The 13,725-nt window shown below is 40.1% G+C and overlaps 1 protein-coding gene and 1 pseudogene across 1 annotated transcript; one reads left to right on the top strand and one right to left on the bottom strand.

The window, feature by feature from the left end:
* Positions 1 to 367: 367 nt before the first annotated feature.
* LOC139713294 (uncharacterized protein F54H12.2-like) lies at positions 368 to 1,699 on the bottom strand. The gene is made up of 2 exons (XM_071625038.1): positions 1,171 to 1,699; positions 368 to 876 (listed from the first exon to the last, which is right to left on the bottom strand). Exons 1-2 carry the CDS (start codon positions 1,697 to 1,699, stop codon positions 368 to 370), a joined length of 1,038 nt encoding a protein of 345 aa, XP_071481139.1.
* Positions 1,700 to 6,985: 5,286 nt separating this feature from the next.
* Positions 6,986 to 13,151, top strand: LOC139713295 (uncharacterized; annotated as a pseudogene).
* Positions 13,152 to 13,725: the final 574 nt, after the last annotated feature.

Consider the following 13,725-nt stretch of genomic DNA (forward strand, 5'->3'; position numbering starts at 1 on the left):
TCCGCAAACTGTGGATACAGTTCCTTGTAGCCGTTTGGAATTAGAGGACCATGCCGAGGCATTATTGTCCAAAAACTTTACAAAGTCAAGACTGTAAGTTAAGGGTTCATATCCGTAAGAGTCAAAGAATTCGCCTTTTCCGTTGCAAAAGTAGAAAGCCACCCAGTGTGTTCCTGGTTTATCGCTAGGATCGGTATTCGCGATGAAGCATTGCTTCGCCCCACTAATTGATCGCGGTAGACAATTTGACGCATATACTCCTTTGAAATAGGGCTTGACAATAGGATCGTTCTCTAAGAAACGTTGAATCTGCGATGTATCCATAGTCGATTAGAATATTTCGGCAGTCGGTTGTCCGGAAGAGGTTTTATTGGTAATCGTAGATGATGTTTCTGCTTTTATCAATCTGAATCAGTCCTTGTCCTTCCGAGTAGACGATACAGTTGACGGTGTTTGGAATGGCCACGTCGAATTGTAGCTCTAAGCGCAGATTTCCTTGCTTGATGAGATTCAAGTGACATCCGTCAGATAGGTCGGGCGTAAGGTCGAATGCAAAAAGGGTATAACCTTCGCAGTATTCTTCTCGATTGATGTTAATTCCCTTGTCTACAAACAGTCGGTTGGTTCCCATGAATAGTGAATTGTAAGCGTGAATGTAACTTTGTCCAGCTCCCGCTGCAAAGCTAGGACGTAATGGTCTCATCGGCACCGTTTCTCCGTCAATAGTGAGGGAGATGAAGTTGAGGCGTAAATGTTTAAAGTTGAAGGGGTTCTTGCCAAAAGTACCGTTAAAGGCGTCTGTGTCAACGAATCCTACGACCACCCGATTTGGTAACTGTCCGTGAAATAGATTGTCTTTATTAATCGACATGCTTCCTGCAGGAATGGAAAAGGACTTCACGTCTACTTTGTTGACGGGGTATTTCGCGGTTGTCTACTCCAAGGCCTTGGCGTGGTTTAACATGATGGTAGGACTGGTCTTTACTCTGCGAACGTAGAGGGCAGCAGATTCTATTTTAATTTTATATCGGGCATTCTCCGTCGAAGACAGAAGGCAAAATGCGTCTTTGCTACGATTTAACTTGATTTTCAAATCAACCCCCGGGAGTAACAGTCTTTCTTGAAAAAAAATGTCTGCGTAAATCGGACCAAGTAGAGAAAGTAATTTACTCTCGACGATGAATCCATGTCTTTTCGCCAGACCGGGATTAGCTTCTGCAGAGCTTGCCAGCGGGTTAACGGCATCCATTTTCCCCGCTTTGTCCTTGTAATATAGCTGTTGAGTGAGTTGAGACTCTTTGGTCTCTCCTCCATAGTGCAGCAGAGATTCGATGTACGCTCTGTAAGGGTATGTATTCGACGGCTGAGACACTAGTTTTTCATTGAGCATGATATCAACTTGTGCAAAGAGAGATGGGAGAAACAGGTTTACGGGACCAACTGGGGCATCAGCTGGTAAAGCCGTGTTATCATTGTTCGTAACTTTGACTGTCACTTGAAGCATGGTCTGAGAGAGGTCCAAGTATTCTTCCGACGTGCCGAACACGTTGAATTCAATGGGCCCTTCATCGGTGATGCTGCTAACGGGGTGATATTCTACCCATGGTCCTTTGACGATGCTCATTTGAGTGTGTGGTACCGTGAACAAATCCAATTCGGACTTGCAGCAGACATCGCTCTTGTCGTGTAGAAGCGCCATGTTCAGCAAAGACAGCAAGGAGTGTATGAGACTGGTAAACGAATAGTCCGAATTAATCGAAGATGTCGCGCAAGCGAGCTCTTTTCGCTGGAGAATTTCGAGACCGAATGATACGCTTCCTTCCTCGCCTCCTTCTTTTAACTCTTCCTACAACTACTAATCGCGCTCCTCCAGTCTGATTCCCAATTTTTTTCTTTACTGCTCGAACAGTCTTTGAGGCCAGGTGTTTTCCCGCCCGAGCCACATTTTTTCTAGTTGCGCTTTTAAAAGATTGTCCGTTGATGGTGTCCTGAACAATGTTCATGCCTGTATGCATAGCTTCTTTTCCCAAAGCAACAGCCCCTCTTTTTAAGAGAGGAGTTGCGACTTTGAAGAGCCCCTTCACCAGACTACCCAGCCCGTGTCCTCTCTGCATGGATGCCCCGCGGAAGACGGGTAATCCCGAGCCATATTGGTCGTGAAAAATCCTTGCCGGTGCGCGAAATACCACCATAGTTAGACGTATCGCTGTGTAAATTTAGCGTCCAGCTAGTTCGTAGAGCGCTCTCTAAAGTGTAACTTCACGATCACTTTCCCGCGTTCAAATGGTACCACTTCACCCGATTCGGTTGTTAATATAATCTCTATCGTTTCAAAATTGTAAAGCTTAAGAGGGACGTAATGCGGAGTGATATAGGTATTGACGATATTATCGCGATCCTTGTCCGGAATGACTGCTATCGTCCTCAGTAAAGGTACAGCAGCGTCACCTACGTGTTGAAACTGAACGATATCAGAATAGACATAAAATGTATGAAATTTCATGTGTACATCCATTGGCATGGGACTCAGTGTTGATTCCGTGAGATGGCATTCCCCTTCAAACCCGAGCATCATAGCCAAACCACAGGGAATGAGGAGCGCCGTATTTCCTTCTAATCGGATGAAACATTTTCGTTGGGTCCTCTTGTAATAAAATGTGATGCTTTTACGTAATTTTCTCCGGAACTGTTCGTTGATCGAGTCAATGAGTTCCTCTCCAGAATTATAATATCCCGCAGGAATCTCAATTTTTTTCATCAATGGAACAGCGTCGTCCTCTACTTCATTATCGTAAATAGTGAGGGTGTTGTTATCATGTCGTACATTATACCACGTGCACTGAAATTGAACTTCTGCCAACCCCACCTCGTAATCTTCGTTGAGTGAGAGAGGTGCGTGAAGCCGCGTCGTAAACTGACACGTTTTGTTATTTGGATAGTACGACATGGAACTATTACTGGGCAGCGTCACGTAAAATTGAGAAGCCATGTTCGATCAGCCTCTTCTCCTTTGTTCAAAGCGAAGAATGATAACGAGAGTAACGTGAATCGTGTTTTTAACGCGGAGTTAAGTGTCGAACCCAACTATCAAATTCTTTGCCATACCCTGACCAACGAACTAGGTATTCTTTCTGCCCATTGCGCATGCGCGTGCGTAAAACCTTGTCCACGTTGTAAGTAGTCTCCTTGTCTTTCGAAACTCTTATCAATTCCCTTTCATAGAACGTACCCTTCACTCGTTCCCCGTTGTAATCCTTTATTCTGTAGACAGGTACCCTCCTATTGACGCGGGAGCTGATTGTAAAGACCTCCCTCGAAAAATTTGCTTCGTAACCCTTTTCGAACTTTAGTTTGCTTTTACTAATACGAACTTGATCTCCGATTTCATACTTGAATCGTGGAGCTGTACGCTTCTTCCCTCGCATTGCCCTACCGTAGAGACTTTTTATGGCACGCTTTTGATTCTCAATATTCACGTCTTTTGGTTTCATGCCAATACTAGAATGAATGGTGTTGTTATAGCCTTTGACCAAATCTTTTATTACACCGAGATACCTGTAAGTGTTTTTGAATGTGAAGAAGCGCCACATTTTTGTTCGCAGCGTTCTATTGAATCGTTCAGCAACGCTGGCTTTGGTTTCATTTTCTGTTGTGTAGAAGTGAATGCCTTCTTTCTCGAGATATTTCTGAAAATGTCTGTTTGTGAATTCCGAACCTTTGTCTGTATGTAGCATTACAGGCACTCGGCCCTCTTTCAAGATGCTTTCGAATGCCCCGACAATGTCTTTTGATTTTTTGTTTTTTAAAGGAACCACCCAAGCATATTTCGACAGTACATCTATACACGTCAGTAAGTAGCGATAACCATTATTAAACCTTTTCAAATTTTGAACATCTACAAGATCAGCCTCCCAGATTTCGTCGATTCCTCTCACTTTCACAACATTTCTCTTAAATGTCTTTCTCGCCGGTGCGTGCATTGTATACGCATCTTGTTTCGTTAACCAGTCTCTGACACCCTGCAAGCTCGCTTTTTCAGTTTCCACCTCTCTCACCGCATTCCACAACTTACTGACACCACCGAAACTAGCTGGATGTTGAGGATCGTAATAGATTTCCTCTAACGCTCTCTCAAATGAATTAGACATTATTCGTCTCAGCAACCACACACTGCAGAAGCAAACATCAGAAATGGCATTCCTTTCACGTTGCAATGACATAAAAGGCATCAATGATAGACAAGGTAACGAGTAAAAAAAATCATTTGAAAATGAAACGCATCATTTATTGTACACGCATACACACAGTGCAGCGAATTTCGTTGCTTGAATCAATTCACATTCTATTAACATCTACATTCCATACATTATACAACATATACAGACAAAAATGTAAAACGTATCGCGACATTAGTCCAACAGTCATTTTCGGAGCGTGTTCCGACCAGCGCACTTTGTAGCGTTTGAGTCCTTCCACGAATTGCGCGCGAAATTCCTCTTTCCGCTCGTCCGGTATGCAGGCATATTGGTAGATGTTGACAAAATAGCATAGAGCCATCAGCGAACGTTTGTACTTGTTGGGATGATTGGGGTTCTCTATACAATTTTTGAGCAGGGCCTCTATACAATCGTCGAACCTCTCATTGCCTCGAAGCTTGATTCGTCGCACACGGGAAAATTGTTCCTCGCTTGCAATTGTCCGACATGCGCGTAAGATTGTCTCGGTGTCTACGGCGTGAAAGTCGGAAGGAAATGTGTCCTTTATCACCGTTAATAGCAGTCGTTCGTCTAAAGCACGTTCCACTGAGGGTCCGTCAAGACAATGTCGGGCAGGCCGGTCTCGAGCCCCAAGGCCCTGTAGACCACTCTCACAGCGGCCTCTATCCCCTCCACGTGTCTCCCTATGTTGACTCTTCTTTGTTCCAGCTGCTGTTGAGTCTCTCCCCTCAGAATAAATTTGATGTACTCCAGGAAAAAACCGCACTCGACGAGATCTGGTCTCATCCAGAGCACCCTGCCAACGTAAGGGTACACTCTCTCCACACTCATTGGGTCCAAATGATGAACCGCCTGGAACACTTTGCGCTGTGGATCTTCGGGAGTACCGTCTATTGGAGAATCTGGCACGTTTTGCACCCGTTTCAAGACTTCGATGAGAGTTAGATACTCCGTCAACATCAGCAAGTCCACCTTCTCCACCGTCCTCTGCATTTCGGGACACCAGGTGTTGGCGATATTCGGCTGAGACATTCTGTAACATGTGATGCTCTCGGAAGGTTTCAAATTGAAATGTGTCCCTCTCGCATGTTCTTCGAGTTTTTATTCTTTTGCTTTGCAAAGGACGCCACCATCTCTTTGAATATGTATGAGGCATCTATTGTTTTATGCAGGACGAGTCCGAACCCGTCACTGGCTCCAGGTCCAGTTTATGTATTTCTTTATTTAAAAATTCTTTTGTCTTCGCTCGCGTACAAGCGTGGGTCAGAGGACAAGTCCGAACTTATCGTGAACTTGAGGTCCAGTCTTATGTATTTCTTTGTTTTTCTAGTCTTTTGTCTTTGAGTGTGCGAGCGTCGGTCTGAGGACAAGTCCGAACTTATCGTGAACTTGAGGTCCAGTCTTATGTATTTCTTTGTTTTTCCAGTCTTTTGTCTTTAAGTCCCCGAGCGTTGGTCAGTGGACACGCCCTGACTTTTGTCTTCGATTGCGCAAGCATTGCGCAAGCGTCGGTCAGAGGACACGCCCACATTTTTATGTATTTCTTTGTTTTTTAAAGTTCTTTTGTTTTCGATCGGGCGAGCGTCGGTCAGAGGACAGGTCCGAACTTGTCGGAGTGACGTCATCAAACAAACAAATGTCATGAATACGATTGCAATCGTCATTATGACCATTTCGACCATTGCCTTCGAAAATATCTCTCGATGTGAGAACAAAAGAATATGATGAAACAATGACGCGGATTCTTAAAACAATAGCATATTTTTCATAATTCATTCTTCATATTTCATATCGATCCATAAATATTCATATTTCATAATCATCATTCATCGTTCATATCTATAATTCATATCTCATGAATATTCATCTTTCATTTTTCATATTTCATACATTCTTTTGTTCTTTCCAATTTCTATTGTTATGCAAATATCCATAATTCATATCTATTATCATAATTCATCGATTTATCATAATTCATATCATAATCCATCTTTTTATCATAAATCATATCATAATCCATATTTTTATCATAAATCATATCATAATCCATCTTTTTATCATAAATCATATCATAATCCATATTTCATAATTCATAATTCTTTTGTCTTTTCATATTTCTTTTGTTCTAGAACAATAGAAATATGAATCATATTTTTATGACGCTATACGTACACCTATACTACTCCCCCCCAAAAAAAAAGCCCCACCCCCCCAAAAAAAAAAATTATAATAATGATAATGAAAATAAATGAATAAACAAAGAAAATAAAATAAATATGTATATAATATATATATGAATAAAAGGGAAAAAATATGGCTACAAACGGCAGCTTTTGGACTCTAAAATGTCAAAATTTTCAAGCTCGCTCGCTTCGCTCGCTCGCATCCAGCAGTTGAGCCCGGTGCGCCTCCCCCTTAATTTCTAAAGCGAAAAACATAGCTACGACGGCAGTTGTTGGACTCTACACTCTAAAAACAGTCTAGTCAAATAATTAACTAGATTTCCCAGTCAAGTAAAATTGACTTGAAAATCAGTCAATTATCAGTTACTTTGCTCCCTTTTACTATAATATCTGTCGTCGATGAATAACTAAGTGCAATAGTTACGTTTGACGGGTTTCCTTTGATGCGCTTACTGGGAACAAGCGCGGTCGCTTATTGGCCGATCCGCGCGATGGTTCGAGTAAAAGTTATGTTGATCACTAGCTGTGTGCGCTGCTAGCTAGCTGGGCCTAGGCTAGAATAAGCCGTTTTATTTTCGTTCGGCGATGGATGATTTCGTGAGGCAAAGACTGCTGGAATGGGGGATGGAGGAGTTGATAGACATTTTCAAGGGTAAGTTGAAACTGCATTAGGTCTACCGTGTAGTGCAGTTTTGCACCTGCATGTGGTCGGAAGTGACCGTGAATGATGGCATGACATGTCATGAGTGTGACACTGACTGTATGAATTGATGGGGGGACCAAAAGCTACGCACTTTGTTTTCAGCAGCTAAAAAAATCACGGAAATCATTGGCTTGTGCAATTTCATTTTTATATCTTGATTCTACATATTCCAATGTTGATAGAGAAAATTACGAGGGTTGAATTTTAATAATGCTTATTTTCAGGTCAATATTAATGCCGGTGTCAAATTTTGTTCTGAAAAATGAAGGGGTCCTAAAGCTACGCAGAATGCCTATGCATTTGAGTCGTGCAAATCTTGATATTGAAATTTACTGTGTGTGTGTATCGCGTATGCGCGTGTGTATTTTACCCTGATTTGAACGCGTCGCATTGCGCGTGTATGTTATTTGTATGGTGCGTAGCTTTAGGACCCACTGTACCTTTTGTGTGAATGTGAGGTCTAAACGTTATTGAATCGGTGCGAAACTGCATGCACTAGCGGGCTGTCGTCTAGCGCCAATTAAACTCCATTATAAAATGGGTTCAAGAATGTAGCCAATAGGAAGCGCTGAAATGAGACACACCTCCTTCCTTTACTTCAGTACAACTGCACTGCCTGTAATCCTATGGTAGATTGCCGATCGTCTGTGCGCGCGGCGGCTCCTTTGATGAATTGCATGCATACGCGTACGCGCTGTCAATCCTGTAAACAACTTCTAGTTCGGGCTGCCGGCCGGCCGGCCTGTCTTCCCTTATTGTGCATAACATATGTGGCGTACGTACGTATACGTACACTTTGTACAGTACAGTAGACCAAGCGTTATGGGACCGGACGTGTACATGGAGTCACTTTGAAGAGCAAATCCAACGATTTAGCAGGTTAATTCTCACGCCGTTTTCAGAGTATGTTGTCTAGTATGCCTATATGAGGAGTCTATATCAAGTCTTTAAGGTAAAGGGTGCATATACTATGTAAAATAAGTAAGTTTTCATGCGGGTGTCCGGAAACCCAACCCCCCATTATACTTATACTGTATGTGCGGGACTTCCGCGAGTGCGACGTGCGTAAAAGTTTGGGACGAACATCTTCGGACGTCTTAAGACCCACAAAGGTACGTGAAAAACGCTGAAAAAATGATGTTAGTTTTCGAATTTTCGACCCATTTTATAAAACAAATGATGCACAGGATTATTTCGTGGCGTTAGTGGAGATGCAGCTCACTCTCGGGTATTTACAATGTAGTGCAACATGCACTCGGCTTCGCCTCGTGCATGTTTCACAATTGTAAATACCCTCGAGTGCACTACGCCTACACTAACGCACTCTATCCTGTGCATCATTTGTATATTATTCATGTATTGGTAGGCCTACTATCACTCAGACTTGGAGTCGGAGTCTCGGGCTAACCCAGGCTAGGCTACGGCCTAAGCCCAACTTAATCCTGACTAAAGCGGGCTATAGCCGCTAGTAGTAGTACGTAGTAATAATCTAGGCTTAACTTAGCCTAGCCTAGCCTAGGCTAGACCAAACATGAGGCTATTTGATAGACCGATCTATCTGTGTTTGTGGACCTTGCATTGTACTGTACTCTGTGTGTGTGCCCGCCCGTGTGCACGTGTGTGTGTGTGTGTGTGTGTGTTTGTGTATAATCGGCCCGTACTGTATCTGTGAGCTATGTCCAAACATTTCGTAGCTCTCAGCTATTAAAATCCATCCTCATCAAATTGAGGACATCAAAAGGAATTTACGGGGCATTAAAAAAAGGGCTCTCGTTAAATGACTTGTAATTTGTTTTGGTTTCTTTAATTCATGTGATTTGTCTCTAATACTTGGCTCATACGTAGTGACTTTTCACAAAGGTGTGACTGTGAGTAGTGATCATAGCATAAGGTTGTACATGACATTCAATTTTTTTTTAATTTTTTTTTAATTTTTTTTTCTTTTTAACTTGCCCTAACAACCACTAAATAGCATTTTTTACTAATCTCTTCTAACCATGCATACCACTTCCAGGTGGTAGTGATCCACCAGATCCACTGACTAGACTTTTTAATTGTTTTGATGTTTTTTATAATATGCAAATGTGGGATATGTATGGGGCGTTCTGCCCCACTACTGACCTATCTCTTTAAGCTGTTTGCACCTGATATTGCCCATCGACATGTAGTACATGTGAACATTATCTTTAGCAAGATCATCCTTGTGTAACTGCAAGAGATGGAGCCGATTTTTTTTTTTTAGTTTTTCCCTAGAAACCAGAATCTCCTCTTTGAAATGATACATGTAAAAGATTAAAGTTTTGGTACAGTGTCCACTTTTCTGTGGAATTACCCATATTGCTTTTTCCCTTTCAAATTGAAAATAGATTTATACTAGTAATATTTTTTCATTTATTCCAGATTCAGCAGGACTTCAGGATTCTTTATCCAGAGGTTGCAGATAAGCTGTTCTCAGAGTGGCCAAAAATAGCTCCCCTGGTACTGAAGTATGCAGACCTCAATAACCCAACATGGCAGGAAGCTGTAAGAATATTTTTTTAAAAACCAACACATTTTAATTGAATAACATTTACAACATTGAAGTTGGAATGATGCAAAAAGAGAAATGATATTTGGAATGGGGAAAGAGAGATTTCCAGGAGGAACAAAGAGAAAGGTCAATTAAAGAATATTAATTTAGTATATTCTAACGACTAACCACATTTGTACAATATAGATTTCAATGGTAATGTTGCTTGTTTGCAAAACATCGTTGGGGGTCTTGAAAAGAAATGAGCTAATTGTAATTTGAAATGATAGGTCATCATGCCAAACCATGAAGTTGTTGGTTATATGGCAATGGTCCATCTACTCGAAATTAATTCCAGTTCATTTTCTTCCAAATCAAAATTTTGTGTAGGATCATGAAATCATTTTATAAAGTACTTTATTTCCATACTATGATAATTAGCAAACCATTTGTCATTCCCTATGCCAAACTATGGTCACTCCGAATTCAGAATCATCCCATGTTCCGTTTTATTTCACCTCGGCCATTGGTCTTGGTGAAATAAAACGGGGCATGGGATAATTCTTAAGTTGTCCTTCACCTAATGTGGTTTGGGGAATTCTATATTATATATTATCTAATCTTATTTAATTTGTTTTCTTCCCCATTGTGCAGCATCTTCTGCCAGCGCGTGTCCTGCAGCAGAAGTGGAGACCATGGCACTTCTTGCACTTCCACACATCGTGAATCCAGGAATGAAGAAGGTGGGGAAGCGCAGAATGAGATGCAGCAGGGCAGAGGCGTCCAAAGCCTTCATCGACATCGGCCCAGTAAGAAAATCAATTTAATGACATGCAAATCACTCAGCCTCGGACATAATCTAAGCATGTTAATTTTTCAATTTTAAAGGTAACATGGAGTACTGGTCAATGGAGGAAAATTTTGCTGAAGTTTAATAGGCCTATGATTGATTTTCAGCCAAGAGTACTTCAAATTTGCACTGTAGTATGGAAACATTTCAACACAAATGTACTGAATATTTTTAGAATCATAGGTTAAAACATGCTAGATACTTTTTGACATCACCCAACGTCAAAAAGTCAGATTAACACTGTCCCATAATATATGCATTTCTGTGTTAGTTCTATATCAAAATGATTTTTTGGATCATTGTTATATGACGACTGTTCTACTATTTCCAGCACATCTAATGTGTATCATGCATTAAATTATTAAGGTTCTGTGAAATTTAATTTATACCGCAAGTACATGTATTCCTATATACCTTTAAATTGTCCTTATTATTCATTTACTGATGAGCATCAATTATTTCACTTAACCAGTTTATTCTCTGTGGTTCATTTTCAGTTTGCTTTAGCTAGCATACATCATGTTCTTTTTCATGACATAATCATGAAATAAAAAAGATGACAAAATATGCATTTTTGCTGTGTTGTTGGAAATGTCCCTACTGTAAAATCTCAAACAGAGGTGCGAACTGACTTGAAGGATTGCACTCTTTATATTTCTGGGATTATTGATACTAATTCATTTATATATGAAGACTTATGGGGTGTTGCAAGAAAGTTGCAATCGATTGCAAGTTGCAACTGATTGTTACTGGCCAATCAAAATCATTGCTGCATGCATGTCTTCTGAAAAGGGCAGACCCTGAGCCAATCAGCATGGTTGTTTCAAAATTAGCGATTATTTGCAATTGATTGCAACCTTCTTGCAACACCCCATTAGTTTGCAAAAGGGGTTAGATCCAATTTTTATGAAAATTGAGTTATTGATGTAAGAACCTTGTTCAACTGTGCCTGTCTTTTGAACAAAAGTATTAAGCTAAATTTCAGAGCACTTATGAAGAAATGCACTTCCTAATTTCACTTTTCCATAGAAGCCTGTACAAAATCTGGCAAACAAATGCGTTTTTCTCTGAAGTCACAAAAGTGGATCTAACCCGTTTTACGAACAAACTCTTCATATACTTTGAAGATATATTGCGCTGTTTTTACCAAGACAGATATCATTAGTATTTACCCCCATTTTGTTTTTATGGAACTCTTTAAAAAGAGCAATTATGCGCCTCTAATCGAGATTTTACTATACTTTGCCTCATTGCCAACACACAAATGAATGGAAATTTGTTTTCTTTTAATACCTTCAAATTATTTTAACAACATTGATTTACACATGTCTTGAGATGACATGTACAAAACGAAAAGAAAAATAAATAACATTTCATATTGCATTTGTCAAATACTCTCCTCTGTTTCTTCATGTCATAAGAATTCGTAATTGTAATAATGTGATCTGAAAAGTGATAGAGCACCATAATCTTCTCTTTCTTCAGGTAGGAACAAACCTTCCAGACTATCTCGAAAACTGCAAGCAGAAGCAACCATTTGTGCTCGCCCTTGGAGACATCCTCAAGCCGGAGCAAGTGTTTGTCATTTGTGATGGTGTTGCATTGGAGGCAATGTCCCTCATCCAAGGAGTGGACCTTTGTTTCAAGGCCATCTTCGTTCTCTGGGTAGATTATCCTTGGGAGGCAGCCAACGCTTATGACTTTCTGCAGAAAGTCATTTATAAGATGGATGGTGGAAAACCCAACTGCAAGACTACAACCCCATCCAGTACCATTTCCCTTAGAGCTTACATTTCTAATTTTTCATCATAGAGTCCTAGGAAATGTTAAAGGTAGTAGCCCATATTTGCAAACCCACAAAACTCGAAGCGGGATGAAATAGGTCCTTTATGACTTTGAAAGACAAGTTAAAAGTATCATAATTCACCTGTCGCCTTTTGTCAATGATATTCAATTCTAGAGAGAGAGAACCAGGGTTTTAGAATCAATTTCTAAACCTGTCGTCCCGATGCTTTTACGAATGGTGCAAAATTACTGTTGAACGCGGAGCTCATGTGATTATATAACATATAATTTATCTATATAATTGTTTTACAAACGGCGCCTCATAGTATGCTCATAGTAGTGCTGCGCAGTTTTCTGCGAATTGTCAAATCGACGATGCGACATCACTGTTTTTCCCATCGAAGACACCTTCGAATGACAATTTCAAGTGCCTGAACGTATTTCTAAAGAAGTCTAGAAGTGATGTAAGTCAGAAATCCAATTCCTCCTATTTTATATCGATTAAGAAAGACAAACGTGCTGTTTTAAGAGTCGTCCCTGGATTGGATCTTGAGCTCCGCCGCTTCGCACTCTTGAGTTACTGTTGTACAAGAGGTAATCTGAAGAAACATCATGTTACATTTTCATATGTTTTTACCAAAGTAAGAGGCAGATTGAAATGCTATTTTGTACATGTTTACTGTAATCATATCCAAACTCCATGCCAACTATACTGCTTGTTTTGACATATTTTGCAAATGTGGGCTACTACCTTTTGAAGCCTTGTTCAGACAAGGCACAACAAAGCTCAGCAACATTTTGTGTACAAAGTCAATGGGATATGAGGCGTCAAAAAATGTTACAGAGGCAAGTGACCTTTTTTGTCGCAAGGCGACAAAAATGCGGACCAATCAAATTCCTTTAAAAAGTTAGCGCAAAATAATTTGTCCAGATGATCTTTATACATGGTTATAGTTATACTATGTTATGTGTGATGATGCAAAATCCTGTTTGTGCCACTTTCATCATTTAACATAGAAACTGGTAAGAAGATCATACTGTTACTAGAAAGAAATTCATAATGTACAAGTAATCTAAATGATAAAAAAATCACTAAAACATTATTATATGATATTCATACCTTAGTACAGGCTATTCAAAAACTGTTACATAATAACAATCCAAGAATTCTTTGTTTGAAAATGGTCTGAACAATGACAACAGGCTACATGTAGAGGAATAACAGAATTTTTCACAAATGGGATTTCTCGAATTCCCATTAAAAAAAAAACATTTTTCAAAAACAGGGTCACTAAGTAGAATTTGATAAATGAATTTAAAAAAAAGTGTGGTTTCTTAGCTTTAGGTGCATAGCATATACAACTAGATTGTCAATGACTTTCATATCATAAGTTTTCTTTCATTGTACTCTGTTTTGCATGAATACGATGTCAGCAATGACCAACGCTATGGCCCGAATTCACAAAAGAGGTTTTTTA

Source organism: Diadema antillarum, unplaced genomic scaffold (assembly GCF_040938485.1).
Source record: "Diadema antillarum isolate AM-2024a unplaced genomic scaffold, OU_Dant_1.0 seq00001943_RagTag, whole genome shotgun sequence".
Taxonomy (NCBI): domain Eukaryota; kingdom Metazoa; phylum Echinodermata; class Echinoidea; order Diadematoida; family Diadematidae; genus Diadema; species Diadema antillarum.

What these genes read in the sequence shown, in the direction of transcription:
- LOC139713294 (XM_071625038.1), bottom strand. Translation starts at nt 1,699, where the DNA reads ATGGCGCTTCTACACGACAAGAGCGATGTCTGCTGCAAGTCCGAATTG. An exon ending in ACATGGATTCATCGTCGAGA is followed by an intron (nt 877 to 1,170) that starts GTAAATTACTTT and finishes CCATTCCTGCAG; the next exon opens with GAAGCATGTCGATTAATAAA.